The sequence below is a fragment of the Ornithorhynchus anatinus genome, chromosome X5, assembly GCF_004115215.2.
Source record: "Ornithorhynchus anatinus isolate Pmale09 chromosome X5, mOrnAna1.pri.v4, whole genome shotgun sequence".
In the NCBI taxonomy this organism is placed as follows: Eukaryota; Metazoa; Chordata; class Mammalia; order Monotremata; family Ornithorhynchidae; genus Ornithorhynchus; species Ornithorhynchus anatinus.
The window spans coordinates 57,551,918-57,564,716 of record NC_041753.1 but is presented as its reverse complement, the minus strand read 5'-3'; the positions used below and the strand labels follow the sequence as shown (position 1 = coordinate 57,564,716).

Below are 12,799 nucleotides of genomic sequence, written 5' to 3'. Positions count from 1 at the left end.
CAATTTGGACATTTCCCCAAGAACCGGGAAAATTTTAATGCAGCTATATAGCGAGGGGTACACGCTACCTTCAGTCTTAATGGCCGGTTTTCCAATCTGCGAGTGGGGAAGGGATAGAGAATCAACCGATCAACCAGTAGTACTTATTGAGTGCCTGTTTCATACAGAGCACTTGTACGGGCACTTGGGAGAGTACGACAGAATTAAACAACGGTGGGGAATCTACTTCTGCCTCAGACCCATACTCAAAGCCTTTCTAAAATTCCACCTCCCCTAATCTTGCCTTCCCCAATTAATTCCCAGCATCCCACGTTTCACCAACTCATCCGCCTTCCCTAACGTTTATGTTTCTCTTTATAGCCATCCTCAGCATGTGAGTATACGTAAAACGATTGACTGTACGATTGAATATATTTATTTTTTGTCTCCCCCATTACAGGATAAGTCATTTGGGGGCACAGAATGAGTCGCTTGTTTTGTACTTTACAATATACTGCACCCAGAGTGATTGCTCAATAAATGCTATTTACTACTACTTACCATGACCACAACCATTATTACTGTGTCTAGCCTAACCCTTCAGGAAGCCTTAGGATGCAGTGGCAGCTCTCTGGGCCACGCTGGTGCCTGGGGCTTCCAGATTACACCGGCCCCTCCCACCACCTGGACCCCGATAAGAGGCAGCATGGCCTGGTGGCAACCAGAAAGGGAAACCAAGGGTGAGGGCTTCCCCCGATCTTTTTCCCAGCTCCCTCTCGCTTCCGCATCGCCTATGCTCTTGTATCTGTGACCTTCGGGCATTTGATATTCGGCCCAACCTTGGCCCCACAGCACTATGTACGTATCTACAAATTCTTTATTATGCATTACTTATTTATAGTGACGTCTGTCTCCCCATATGGACAGTAAGCTCGTTGTGGGGAAGGAATGTGTCTGCTCAACTCTGATATGTTAGTGCTTAGCACAGTGCTCTGCACATAGTTAAGTGCTCAAATACCACTGACGATGATGACGATGATGTGAAGAGAGGGCCCAGGAGGAAGAGGAATAAGTAGGAGAAGGAAGGAGCAAGGGATTGGCCGGGGGGGGGGGGGGGTGAAAGAGGAGAAGAGTCATGGAAGGAAGGAAAAAACCAGAGAAACATGGGGGAGTGGGGGAAAAAACAAGAACAGTGAGTCGGTGAGAGCAGAAGGAGAGAAAAAAACGGCTAGGGAAGAGAGTATAAGAACTTGCAAGGCTTTGATCATCATTTTACAAGGGAGAACTGGTCATTTTAAAACTCAGACCCTGGAAGCCCTCTATCCCATAAGCCCCACCCAGAGTTCTAGAAGCTTGAAAATTTGCCCTCTCTACTCTGAGAGTAGTCTTATTCTGATGACTCCACCCAAGGGATAGCAAAGGAAATCCTTTACCACTTCAAATGAATTTTCCCCTCCCAACCCACTCTTTCCGACCGTAGGTTGAAAAGAAAGTTAATTTAGATGCTCGATGCAAAGAGTGACTGAAGACACAATGGGCCTTCCCGTTTATAGGAGTAGTCGTATTTATTAAGTGCTTACTGTGGATGCACAGTAGGGGGTACGGAGCAAGGCCGGGGCAACTGGTGCACAGATGACTTAGGCCAAATCTGGAAAAGCCTCCAGTCCATCTCTGGAGTTGCAGGCCTGCTGGCCCGAAGCGACATGACACCGCTTTCCCCTGCTCATCACTGCTAGGGTCAAGACCTGCCCCACAGGATCATGGTGGGCAGGAGCTGGATTGCATGTTCCCCGTGCGCAGGGATCCTGTCTACCAACTCCATTACACTGGACTCTCCCAAGCACTGAGTACAGTGCCCTGCCCCAGTAAGCAACTCGATAAACACCATGGATTGATTGCTTGACTGACCTCTTCAGGAGATATGAGAACGAGGCCCAGTAAACAGGTGGGCTTGAGATGAGAGAAGACTAAGTTGACGTGTAATGAGAAAAGAGCGGATAAATAGGAGGGAGGTATGTGACTGCCTTTCAGCCAACGGTCAGCGGTTCCTGCTCGATGTGGAGAAGAACAGGCAATCGTTGAAGGTGTTTGAGGAGTTGGGAAGACAGACGCAGAATATCAATTCAGAAAAATGATCTGGGCAGCATCGTGAAGTATCGACTGCAGAGGAGAGAGATTGGAGGCAGTGAAGTGAGCAAGGAGACTGATGCAGTTGTGAAGTCAGGATCTGACAAATGTCTGGACCAGCGTGGTGGTCATTTGGAAGGAAAGGAATGGATGGATGCCAGAAATATAGTGGAAAACGAGATTTGGCAACAGATTGAATTTGGGGCTTCAAAGAGGGGGGAGAAGTCAAGGACAATGCCAAGGGTATGGATTTAAGAGACGGGTGGATAGTGGCGGTGTCAAAAGTTATGGGAAAGTTAGGAGAAGGAGAGGACTTGGGAGGGAAGGTGGAGGTGGTTCCGTCTGGGGTAAGTTGAGCTTAAGGTGGCAGCAGGACTCCCAAATAGAGATGATGTGTAGGCAGGAGGAAATGTGAGACTGCAGAGGAGAGAGGTTAGGATTATCAAGGTAGAGTTTAGAGTCACCCGCCTAGAGGTGGTATTGAAGCCACGGGGGGAGTGTTGGAATACCGGGAGGGCCGGGACGGCTGAACTTCGTACGACCCTGCCGGACTAACGAGAAACCTTAAAGCTGCGCCTTTTGGACAATACTGAACAGCTTTGATTAGTCATTGTTGCTATAAATTTATTATTTTTCTGCATTTATTATGCCATTTCTTTCCTTGTGTGTCTCTAGTTCCTCGCCCTTAAAGACTGAGCCTTTTGTAGGCCAGGGACATGGCTAAATGATCACTTTTTTTTGGAATGGTGTTTGTTAAATACTTACTATATGCCAGGCACTGTTCTAAGCACTGGGGTACATAAAGGGTAATCAGGTTGGACACAGTTCATGTCCCACATGGGGCTCACCCTTGTGCTTTTCTGCAGCGCTTAGTGCTCAACAATTGCAATCAATAACTAAGAAAATTAAGCTATCTCGGCTTAATATCTCAGGTCGGCTGACCCTCGTTAGTGGGCTAATTATGCCTTTCTGCTAGTAATAATACTAAGAATCATGCTACTACTACTACTACTAATTATTATTATTGTTGCTGTGCTATTTAAGCATCCACTATATGCCAAGAGCTGTACTAAGCACTGGAGAAGATACAACACCATCAGATCAGATACAGCCCCCGCCCTACATGAGGCTCATAATCTAAGGGGGAAATGGGGGCCGGTATCGAATCCTCTTTTGACAGATGAGGCAACTGAGGCCCAGAGAAGTAAAGTGACTTGCCCAAGGTCACACAGCAGACAAGTGGCGGAGCCGGCATTAGGACGCAGGTCCTCTGACTCCCAAGCCTGGGCTCTTTCCAACACTCCATGCTGCCTCTGCTCCTGCTCTGCCCAAAAAGCCATGAGGGGTGAAGCTAAACACACGGTACACGGTTTTTTTTGTTGCGGGAGAGAGGAGGGAAAGAAGTTAGGGCCAGGTCCTCATGACCAGCCCCCTCAAAATGGGACTAATGAACTTGAGGATGTTCATTATTGGATGGCTATTCCAAAAAGCTGGGGGCTGAAGATGTGAAACCCAAGAAGGGCATACAACAGAGGGTGGCAGGGATCTTGGAAAATGGGCATTTACCTATTACCACATCCCAAATCCCATGTAGTAATAGAGTGAGAGTAGTTATTAAGTGCTTACTGTGTGCAGGGCACTGAACTGGGCACTGGGAAAAAATACACAGTGGGAATTTTCTCAGTTCCTGCTCCTCCTGGGGCTCACATCCGCAAAAGCTCCATATTGTTTTGGTACATTGACATATAACCCACTGGCAATCTCCTGAAACTTTTGCAGCTGCCCGAGAGTCTGGTGGAACTCAACTCACCCCGACTTCATTCACGATGCTACCACAGAGCTCAGAACAGTGCTTGGCACAAAGTAAGTGCTTAATAAATACCATTATCATTGTTATTATTATTATTATTACCTTCTCCTCATCGGAGACACAGGGTGGGGGCCAATTCCCAGAATCCGGAAATGCAGAGCAAATGCGAGTATCAGCCGAATACTCTGCCTTAAGGCTGGCTACCACCACGTTCCCAACAGAAATTGGGGCTTGGAGGAAAGCAGGAGCAGCAATAATAGTTGGAAGAACCACCTTTTCAAGTTTCAGCAAGTCAGTAAAGGAATTTTTGTCATCACTCAAACTGTGCTTTTGGAGACTGAAATGCCTGAGAATCCAACTTTCTTTGTTACATACTTACTAGTCTTTAAAAATCTCCGGTTAAGCAGCTGACTAAACCCAAGAACAACATATATGTATGTTTTAAAATTACCATTAATGTACAATAACCGTCAGTGGAAGAATTGAGATCTTAAAATAAACTATAGTTTTCCATTATATAAAATTACATTATGAAGAATACTGCCATCTAACTCCTTTGTAGAACTTCAATTTACAAAGGTAACACTTAAAAACCTATCGAGTGAATTATACCTCATTTTCCATATGGAGATCAACTTCGCCAGCACACTGCATGGAACTAAAAAAGTTGCTGAATTTTTCATTTATTTTTCCTATCAGTTGTTTCAAAGGAATAAGCCACCTTTCTTTAACCTGAAAATAAACAACATCAAGAAGAACCATGATTCTATCACTATAGGAACGCTTATATGAAACAACGTCTACATACAATTTGATTCTTTTTATAAACAATCAGTATGCCTTGAAATATTGAATTCCATTTAAAGTACAGCACATCACTCCACCTATGCATTTTTTTTACATTTACATTAACGACGGCAACACCTTATGGAAAAATGTGAGAGTGGGCATTATTACCTGGGTAATATTTTGCCTATAATTATCCAATTCACCTTCATATTTCTTCACTTGCGCTGTTAACTGTTGTATTTCCTGTTCTCTTTTCCTGTATTCTTCAACAACCTAGCAGCAAAAGGCACTTTAAGATAAGTCTTTCAGAGTACAAAACATCAGACAAAAATGTGTGTCAATTAAAATCTTAACTGAAAAATGCCCGGTTGGGTTGCATTTGTTTACATGCAATTAACTTATGCAGTCCTTATGTATGAAAAACAAGACATTTTTGTCTTTTGAAGAAAAAAAAGTTAGACATTTCAGCATTTCAGGTTAGCCCAACTATTCTTTATAAAAAGGAAAGGCACAGAACATTCTGTTCTTTTGGAAGAATCTATTTAAAATTCTAATAGATTCAGAATCTGGCATTTACAGCACATTGTCCCTGCTGTCTAGCTTATTATTACCAAGAGCTCTAGTACAGAGTGGGAGGTAAGCACAAGAGTGTGTGTGTGTGTGTGTGTGGTGGGGTGGGGAGGGGGCCGAGGGGTGGCGAGAAATAAAATCAAACCGAAGCAGTTAGGCTTGTGAAGCAGGAAGCTCTTGATTTCTCTTCAGCTAATAAAACATCAATTTCATCCAATGTGTTCGGGAGATCTTGGAATGCCTAAAGAAAGAAAGAAAAAGAAATGCTTTTGAGAAGACAGGAGAGCCAACTTTTATTAAATCATAATAACCATACTGATTGGGGTATTTGTTAAGCACTTACCATGTGCCAAGCACACTAAGCGCTGGGGCAGATGCAAGACAAGAAGGTCAAACAGTTCCTGCCCCTCATGAGGGCTCACAGTCTAAGTAGGAGGGAGAACAGGTACAGAGAAGTGAAGTGACGTGCAGACAAGTGGTGAAACCGGAATGAGAACCCAGGGTCTCTGACTCCCAGGCCTGGGCTCTTTCCACTAGACCACGGCGAAGGGGTGAGCTGCTCCCCGTCCTCCACTGCCGGGCAACTGGGTCTGGGTGCAAGCGGCCCATGGGAGAAGGGCCGGATGTTGGCGTTCCAGGGCTGCTCGGGTGCGCTCGGCCAAGAAGGGGCAATTTCTCTTGTCCTCACCCCCTACACCCCCCACCACTCCAGACTCCTGCGGGGAGAGGTTGTCTGCCCTGATTCAAAAGGAGCACGGTGACTTGAGTGGCCCGTTGAGCAGCAGGGGGTCCACGATACGGCGGCGGGATCAGAGCACGGGGCCCCAGCGGCCAGCACGTACCACTCAGGATGGAGCCAGGTGGGTGGATTCTTCTTGTGGAAGACCTGGAGAGACCCCCAAAATGCGGCACTGGCATCCTCTGCCTTCTCCTCCCTTTCCTTCTCCATTAGGTTCATTGGTCACCCCGGGGCCGGAAGCCGCTCTAGAGCCCATGGGGCCAAGCCAACCCCTTCCTTGTGCCAGCCTGACATTGGCGGAGGAGGCTTGCCTCCCAGGGGCATTGGTGAAGGAGGGATGAACAGTCCTAGCTCACCACAGAAACCCCACAGGTTCAATCAATCAATAAGTGGTACTTGAGTGCTTACAGTGTGCTGTACTGTAAATCGGTTAGTACAGTGCTCTGCACACAAGCACTCAAATACCACCGATGATGACTGTGTGCTACATGCTTGGAGAGTACAATGAAATAGAGTTAGCAGACACATTTCCTGCCCACCAAGAGCTTACAGTCTGGAAGGGGAGGCAGACAGTAAATTTTGGATCAATCAGTGGTATTTATTGAGCACTTACTGTGTGGGGGCAGGGCAGTGTACAAAGCACTTGAGAGAGTACAACACAATATAATAGACACATTCCCTGCCCACAATGAGTTTTCAGTATAAGTGCTGTGGGGCTGAGGGTGGAGGTGAATAGTAAGTGCCTTAAAGGGTCTTAATGTATACGATTCTTGGATCAGTCCAGTAGCTGTGTCCTGCTGGCTCCATCTCCAGTAATTCACTGATTCATTCAATCATATTTATTGAGTGCTTACTATGTGCTTGGGAGAGTACAATACAACAGGGACATTCCCTGCCCACAGTGAGCTTACAGTCTAGAGGGGGAAGACAGACATTAATATAAAACACATAAATTACAGATATGTACATAAAAGTGCTGTGGGGCTGGGAGGGGGATGAATAAAGGGAGCAACTCAAGGCGACGCAGAGGGAGAAGGAGAGGAGGAAAGGAGGGTTTAGTCAGGGAAGGCCTCTTGGAGGTCCTTTTCCGGTTCCAAGGGGCCGGATGGACTAGTAACCAAGGAAGGGGTTGGATGGGAGTGATCCGACAGACAATTACTCTCCTCGCCTATTGTCCCCATGAAGTGGCCACTTAGGTGGGAAAGTAACACGAGTAGGTGCAGCATTATCCAACTAAAATAACTCCTTTTGGGGCTACACTAAAACATACTGACCCATTTCACTTGAGACTCCAAAGACTATAAAATATTATGAATTAAACCCAACAATCATGTTTTTCCCCATACTTTTGTGAAAGACACTAAGGGTAAATTAGTAAATAGGTATTGTGCTCTCCCTAGTGTTTAGTACAGTGCTCTGATTGAATGAACGAATGATGAATCTCAGGTTCAAGACTTAATAATAATAATAATAATAATAATGTTGGTATTTGTTAAGCGCTTACTATGTGCCGAGCACTGTTCTAAGCGCTGGGGTAGACACAGGGGAATCAGGTTATCCCACGTGGGGCTCACAGTCTTAATCCCCATTTTACAGATGAGGTAACTGAGGCACCGAGAAGTTAAGTGACTTGCCCAAAGTCACACAGCTGACAAGTGGCCGAGCCGGGATTTGAACCCATGACCTCTGACTCCAAAGCCCAGGCTCTTTCCACTGAGCCACGCAAATCTCATTAGCCTGTTTAATATCCTTCAGAAGTAAGCACTGCATATTTTCACAAACCAGCTGTACTCACTTTTGGTAAAATAGTGACTTTTCCTTAAATTATATTTTGAGTGGTAAACTAATAATAATAATGTTGGTATTTGTTAAGCGCTTACTATGTGCAGAGCACTGTTCTAAGCGCTGGGGTAGACACAGGGGAATCAGGTTGTCCCACGTGGGGCTCACAGTCTTAATCCCCATTTTACAGATGAGGGAACTGAGGCCCAGAGAAGTTAAGTGACTTGCCCACAGTCACACAGCTGACAAGTGGCGGAGCTGGGATTCGAACTCATGAGTCCTGACTCCAAAGCCCGTGCTCTTTCCACTGAGCCATATGGCAACCTCAAACTGGCAATTACTCAACCAGTTCAAGGTATCCCAGCACCCCTATCCCCTAGGTGGTAGTCAGTCCGATTTAACAGTAGGTCACAATGTGGGAAGTAAAAGCCAAAATGGCTTGGAAGAAAGAGAGCTAGCAATTCTCTGAGAACAGGAAATCAGGTATCGATAGAAGAGTGGTTAGAAGAGATATGTGAAGTCTGTTTCCCACACCCAAACTGCAGGACAGGAAAATATCCATCCTATAAGAAAAGAAGTCCGCCTCAGGAGTCAAACATTTCTTCCTGGACAATCAATCAGTGGTATTTACTGAACGCTTACTGTGTGCAGAGCACTGTGTTAAGCACTTGGGAGAACAATACAAAAGAGTATGCATAGATGATCCCGTGGCCTACCGGACAGAGCATGGGGCTGGGAATCATGAGGACCTGGGTTCTAATTCCGACCCCTCCACTCATCCTGCTGTGTGACCTTGGGCAAGACACAACTTTACTGTGCCTGTTATCTCATCTGTTAAATGGCGATTAAGATGGCGTCCAAACTGATTAGCTTACATCGACTCCTGTGCTTAGTACAGGGCCTGGCATATAGTAAGCACTTAAATACCATTTTTTTTTAAAAAAAGTAGCTTACAGTCTAGCGCTTGCATGGAAAACCAATCTGAGGATTTGGAAAGAGCGGAGTGAACCAGCCAGGAAAAAAGACAACTGTATGAAACAGAAGCAGAAAAATGGAAATTCTGACCTCCTTTGGTCCTCTGGAAGGATGGAGCCAAAGAAAGCTGCCCCTGAGAAGGTGGAAGTTGCCAATGAAATTGCCAAGTTGCAGATATGGACTGACCACAGACAACCCCAGATTTCTCGCAGTGGGGCGTAAGAAAGGTGCTGGGGTGAAAGGGAGAGTTGAAGTGGCAACAGGAACTATCTAAGCTTAAGGTAGAGTGCAACTGATTTCTCTTATATTGCTATTTGGCTCTGCACATCACACACTCAAAACTGGTTATTGTAACTCATCTGGGGGTGTGGATGTATCAGGGAAGTGAAAAAGGACCCAAGCTTACTGTGGAGAGACATGCTCTACTGGAACTCCACTGGGGAATGTGTGTAATCTCTGTGAGCTATCACCAGTGGCAGTCTAGAATGAGGAGTGTGCTGGCTGGACTTTGACTTGGCTTGTGTGGTCTAACTGAAAAATCCAGCTGGTGATGACAGTGAAATCAGAGGTATGGGTCATGGACTCCCGAAGACTGATTCTGTCCCAGGAAGGGACAAAGCCAGCAGGCTTCTGGACACTGGTAGATATCAGGCAACCAGGAGCTCTCTTTCCCATGACCTTGGGGTTCTCTCAGCTGGGAGAAGACTGGGGGAATCCCAACATGTCACATTCCACAACGTCACTGACAAACAAAACAAAACCCCCATCCCAATTATTCACATCACAGAAGGCTGGAGGAGAGTGGAGAAGGAAGGTGCCCAGAGAAAGACACTCACCTCATGCACAACTTTCCTGCCTGTTGTTGCTCTTTAGGGTTCTGTAGTTTCAGTCTCTATGACCTCTTTCAAATCCCCCTGCAATGACCCTAGGGTTCCCAACCCCCGGCTTGAGGAAACATCATCCCCAGCTTTTAAACTTTAGCAAAAACAGCCATTTATACTAAGATAAAATGGACATCTTTGGTGAAAAAAAAAATTTGGATTTTTAAAATGACACAGTTGGGGAGTGAAATGAATCATTCTGAAAGTAGGAGTGGCAAAAAAAAATTCTTCCTTGGGTGCCTTAACTGTGTTTAACTCTGTTTCTGTTGAGAACTGCAGCAGTGACATTAAGTACCTCCTTTAGTTGATGTTTAGATTATTCTGCTGATGGTAAAACTACATCCGTGAGTGTGAGTGTTTCAGAGAGAGAACCTCTCACGCAGCGCGTCCATGAAAATGCAGTCAGGCACCCTTTTTCCCCATCCATCCTCCCCTGAGTCGACGACGCGCCTGGCCGTGTACCCCTTAAGCACTCTGATACTCATCCCAGCCCCACGGTACTTGTGTAAATATTCTTATACTCTACTATTCCCTTAACCTTAGTCTATTTTAATGTCTATCTCCTCCTGTAGATTGAAAGCTCCTCGTGGGCAGGGACTGTATCTACCAACTCTTAAGTGCTCAATACAACATTCTGCACACAAAGAAGTGCTCAACAAATACCATTTGTTGATTGATGATAATAATAATAGTATTTAAGTGCTTACTATGTGCCAAACACTGTACTAAGCACTAAAGTAGATATAAGATAATCAAGTTGGACACAGTCCCTGTTCCACATGGAGCTCACGGTATAAGTAGATCTAAGCGCTTGGGAGATTATAAAAGAGTAAAGAGCTCAGAGTCGAATAGGAGAGAAGGACAGACACAAATGAAAGTGTGAGTAGGAGGATATAATAGAAAGTGTTCAAGTATGTCAGGATGAAATAAATAACTGAATATGCAACTGAGCATTCAAATACAGTTATTCATAAGTGTTATACCTAAGTGCTGAGGGGAGGAATAAAATACATCAGTGCTGTCTACATTCTAGGAAGAAGGAGATCAACTTTTTAAATAAACCAAGTTAGTGATCGGGCTTAGTAACATCGTCGCACCAATATTTTGCATTATGCGTTACAGATACTTACCGCCTGATATTCCACAGGAACAGATTGTTCTGGGCTAAGGTTACACACATTCTTAGCTTTCCTTAGAAGTTCTCTACACTTTTCCAATAATTTTCGTTTCTTTTCTTCCAAGGCGACATACTGTTGCTGTAACCAAAAGAAAAATCTGAAAGTTATAAAATTGCTTTGGAGATTTGGACTGCAGCCCCTTTTTTAATCAAAGGCCTTCTTGTTCAATAGGTACAGGAAATCCAGGACTCTACTCGGCCAAAACAAGCTACTGAAAGGGGCAATTCTGAAAGAAAAAGAGAGTATTTCAACATATAGCTGAAATTTATATTTCACTTTTAAAATTCGCATAACTAAGTAGACATTTCTCCAATTTATGTGGGGGCGGGGGCAAAGTTTGAATTCTGGCCTTTTTGAGAATCATAGATAAACACTTGCACAGATCAGGGAAAGACTTCAACATGTAGTACATGCAAACTCCACTAATAAAATGGGTCAGGACCGAAACCACTCCAAATAAATGTGTTTTATGGAAAAAGTGAATTCTAAATTCAATTCTCGGAGGCCTCTTTCTGAGTGTCAAGGAGCTGTGCAACCAGAAGTCTTTCAAAGACTCAGCTTTTCCAGCTCAGGAACAGATGGGCAAAGTCACCACAAGTGGAAAGCAGGGAAAAGCATGGCAGCATCCCCAAAGAATGGGAACTGCTGGAGTACATATACTCTGGCAAAGATGGGAGTTTTCAGCATGAACTTTTCGGCTCAGAATGTGGCAATCAAATTATCTACAGCCATAAATTCATCCTCTACTTGTGCTTGTTGTCTACAAGGAGGAAAAACATCTCTAAAATTGCTTTCTACTATGTCTCGACTTCCCTCTCAGGATCGCATCTGCAGAGTTTCCAGTACTCTACCAGTCTCGGCTATGGGAGGGAGAGTCAAGCAGAGGCCTACCCATTCCATTCCTAGTTTGAGCGGTGGCTGGCGGGTGGAAGGCAATCTGCCACAAGTCAAAACTTACGTGCTGGGTAGCAGCGGTACGGGAGAGGGTCGAGGGCAGAGACTCAAGTTTACTGCACGGAAGAAGGCAGTGCTAAACCACTTCCAGATTTTTACCAAGAAAACTCCATGGACACACTACCAGAACGATTTGCAGAGATGGAGAGTGGGGTGCTCTGGGAGAGATGTGTCCATGGAGTGGCTATGGGTTGGAAATGACTTGACAGCATAAGCCAGGACGTCTCAACTGGTCTTTTTTTTTTTTTTTTTTTTACCGGCAACAGCAAACCAGGACAAGAACTGCGATTAGCATGGGAAAGAACACATCTCTAAAAATACACACATATTGCTTGATCATACATCATATAATGACCTCAGACCGGCAAAGTGGGGTAGACATATATTGCTGGGAAGGTAGCCCTCAAAGGACTCTAGCATCCCTGTGAACTACCACCCAGGGGTGGGGGAGGTCTGAGACCCCCCGAGACCATCCCCCCCACCCCCGGCCCAGGTAGCTTTAAGCGATCCCACTGTTTGAAACCCTGCCGTTCTGGATTTCACTCTCTGCTACTACTGTTTTCTCTTGGGAAAAAAATCATTCTTACTAAATATCGTGGGCAGGCGGGTTTGAGATGAAAGGGGAAAAAAACCTACACTTTGGGAGCCCTCTGGTGGGAGAACGAATAAATGCCTTCAATAAAATATTTGCTACCAATCTAAATTGGGTAGAAAACTTTTCACAGGACAAAGTTGTTCAATTCACTTCCCAAATCAGCTTGAATTTTTCAGTTACAGCACGGCTGAAGTGAGGCACATGAACAATGCATTTAACCATTAAAAAACACAAAGATTCTCAACTCAGAGCTCTGATGCATAGGTTTACGGTCCACCCGGGGCATCTGCATTTCTACGTGTATCCTGTAAACCAAAAGAATTGAGTAATGGAAAATTCCAAGCTTCACTTGCACCTTCACTTGAGAGAAGCAGCTTGGCTCAGTGGAAAGAGCCCGGGCTTTGGAGTCAGAGGTCATGG

At 45.1% G+C, this 12,799-nt stretch overlaps 1 protein-coding gene and 1 non-coding gene across 3 annotated transcripts in view; one reads left to right on the top strand and one right to left on the bottom strand.

Moving 5' to 3' along the window:
• Positions 1-12,799, bottom strand: part of SMC5 (structural maintenance of chromosomes 5) — a 56,394-nt gene that overhangs the window by 2,997 nt on the left and 40,598 nt on the right. For both annotated transcript variants that reach the window (XM_001505331.5, XM_007655541.3), the window contains 4 exons: positions 10,783-10,908; positions 5,421-5,516; positions 4,874-4,978; positions 4,529-4,648 (listed from right to left, as the gene is read on the bottom strand). In XM_001505331.5, coding sequence (XP_001505381.1) covers positions 4,529-4,648; positions 4,874-4,978; positions 5,421-5,516; positions 10,783-10,908 — 447 coding nt within the window. The remainder of the gene's footprint in view (positions 1-4,528; positions 4,649-4,873; positions 4,979-5,420; positions 5,517-10,782; positions 10,909-12,799) is intronic.
• Positions 11,641-11,778, top strand: LOC114808251. Its single transcript, XR_003756098.1, has one exon. It is a non-coding gene; the product is annotated as a small nucleolar RNA SNORA7 (small nucleolar RNA).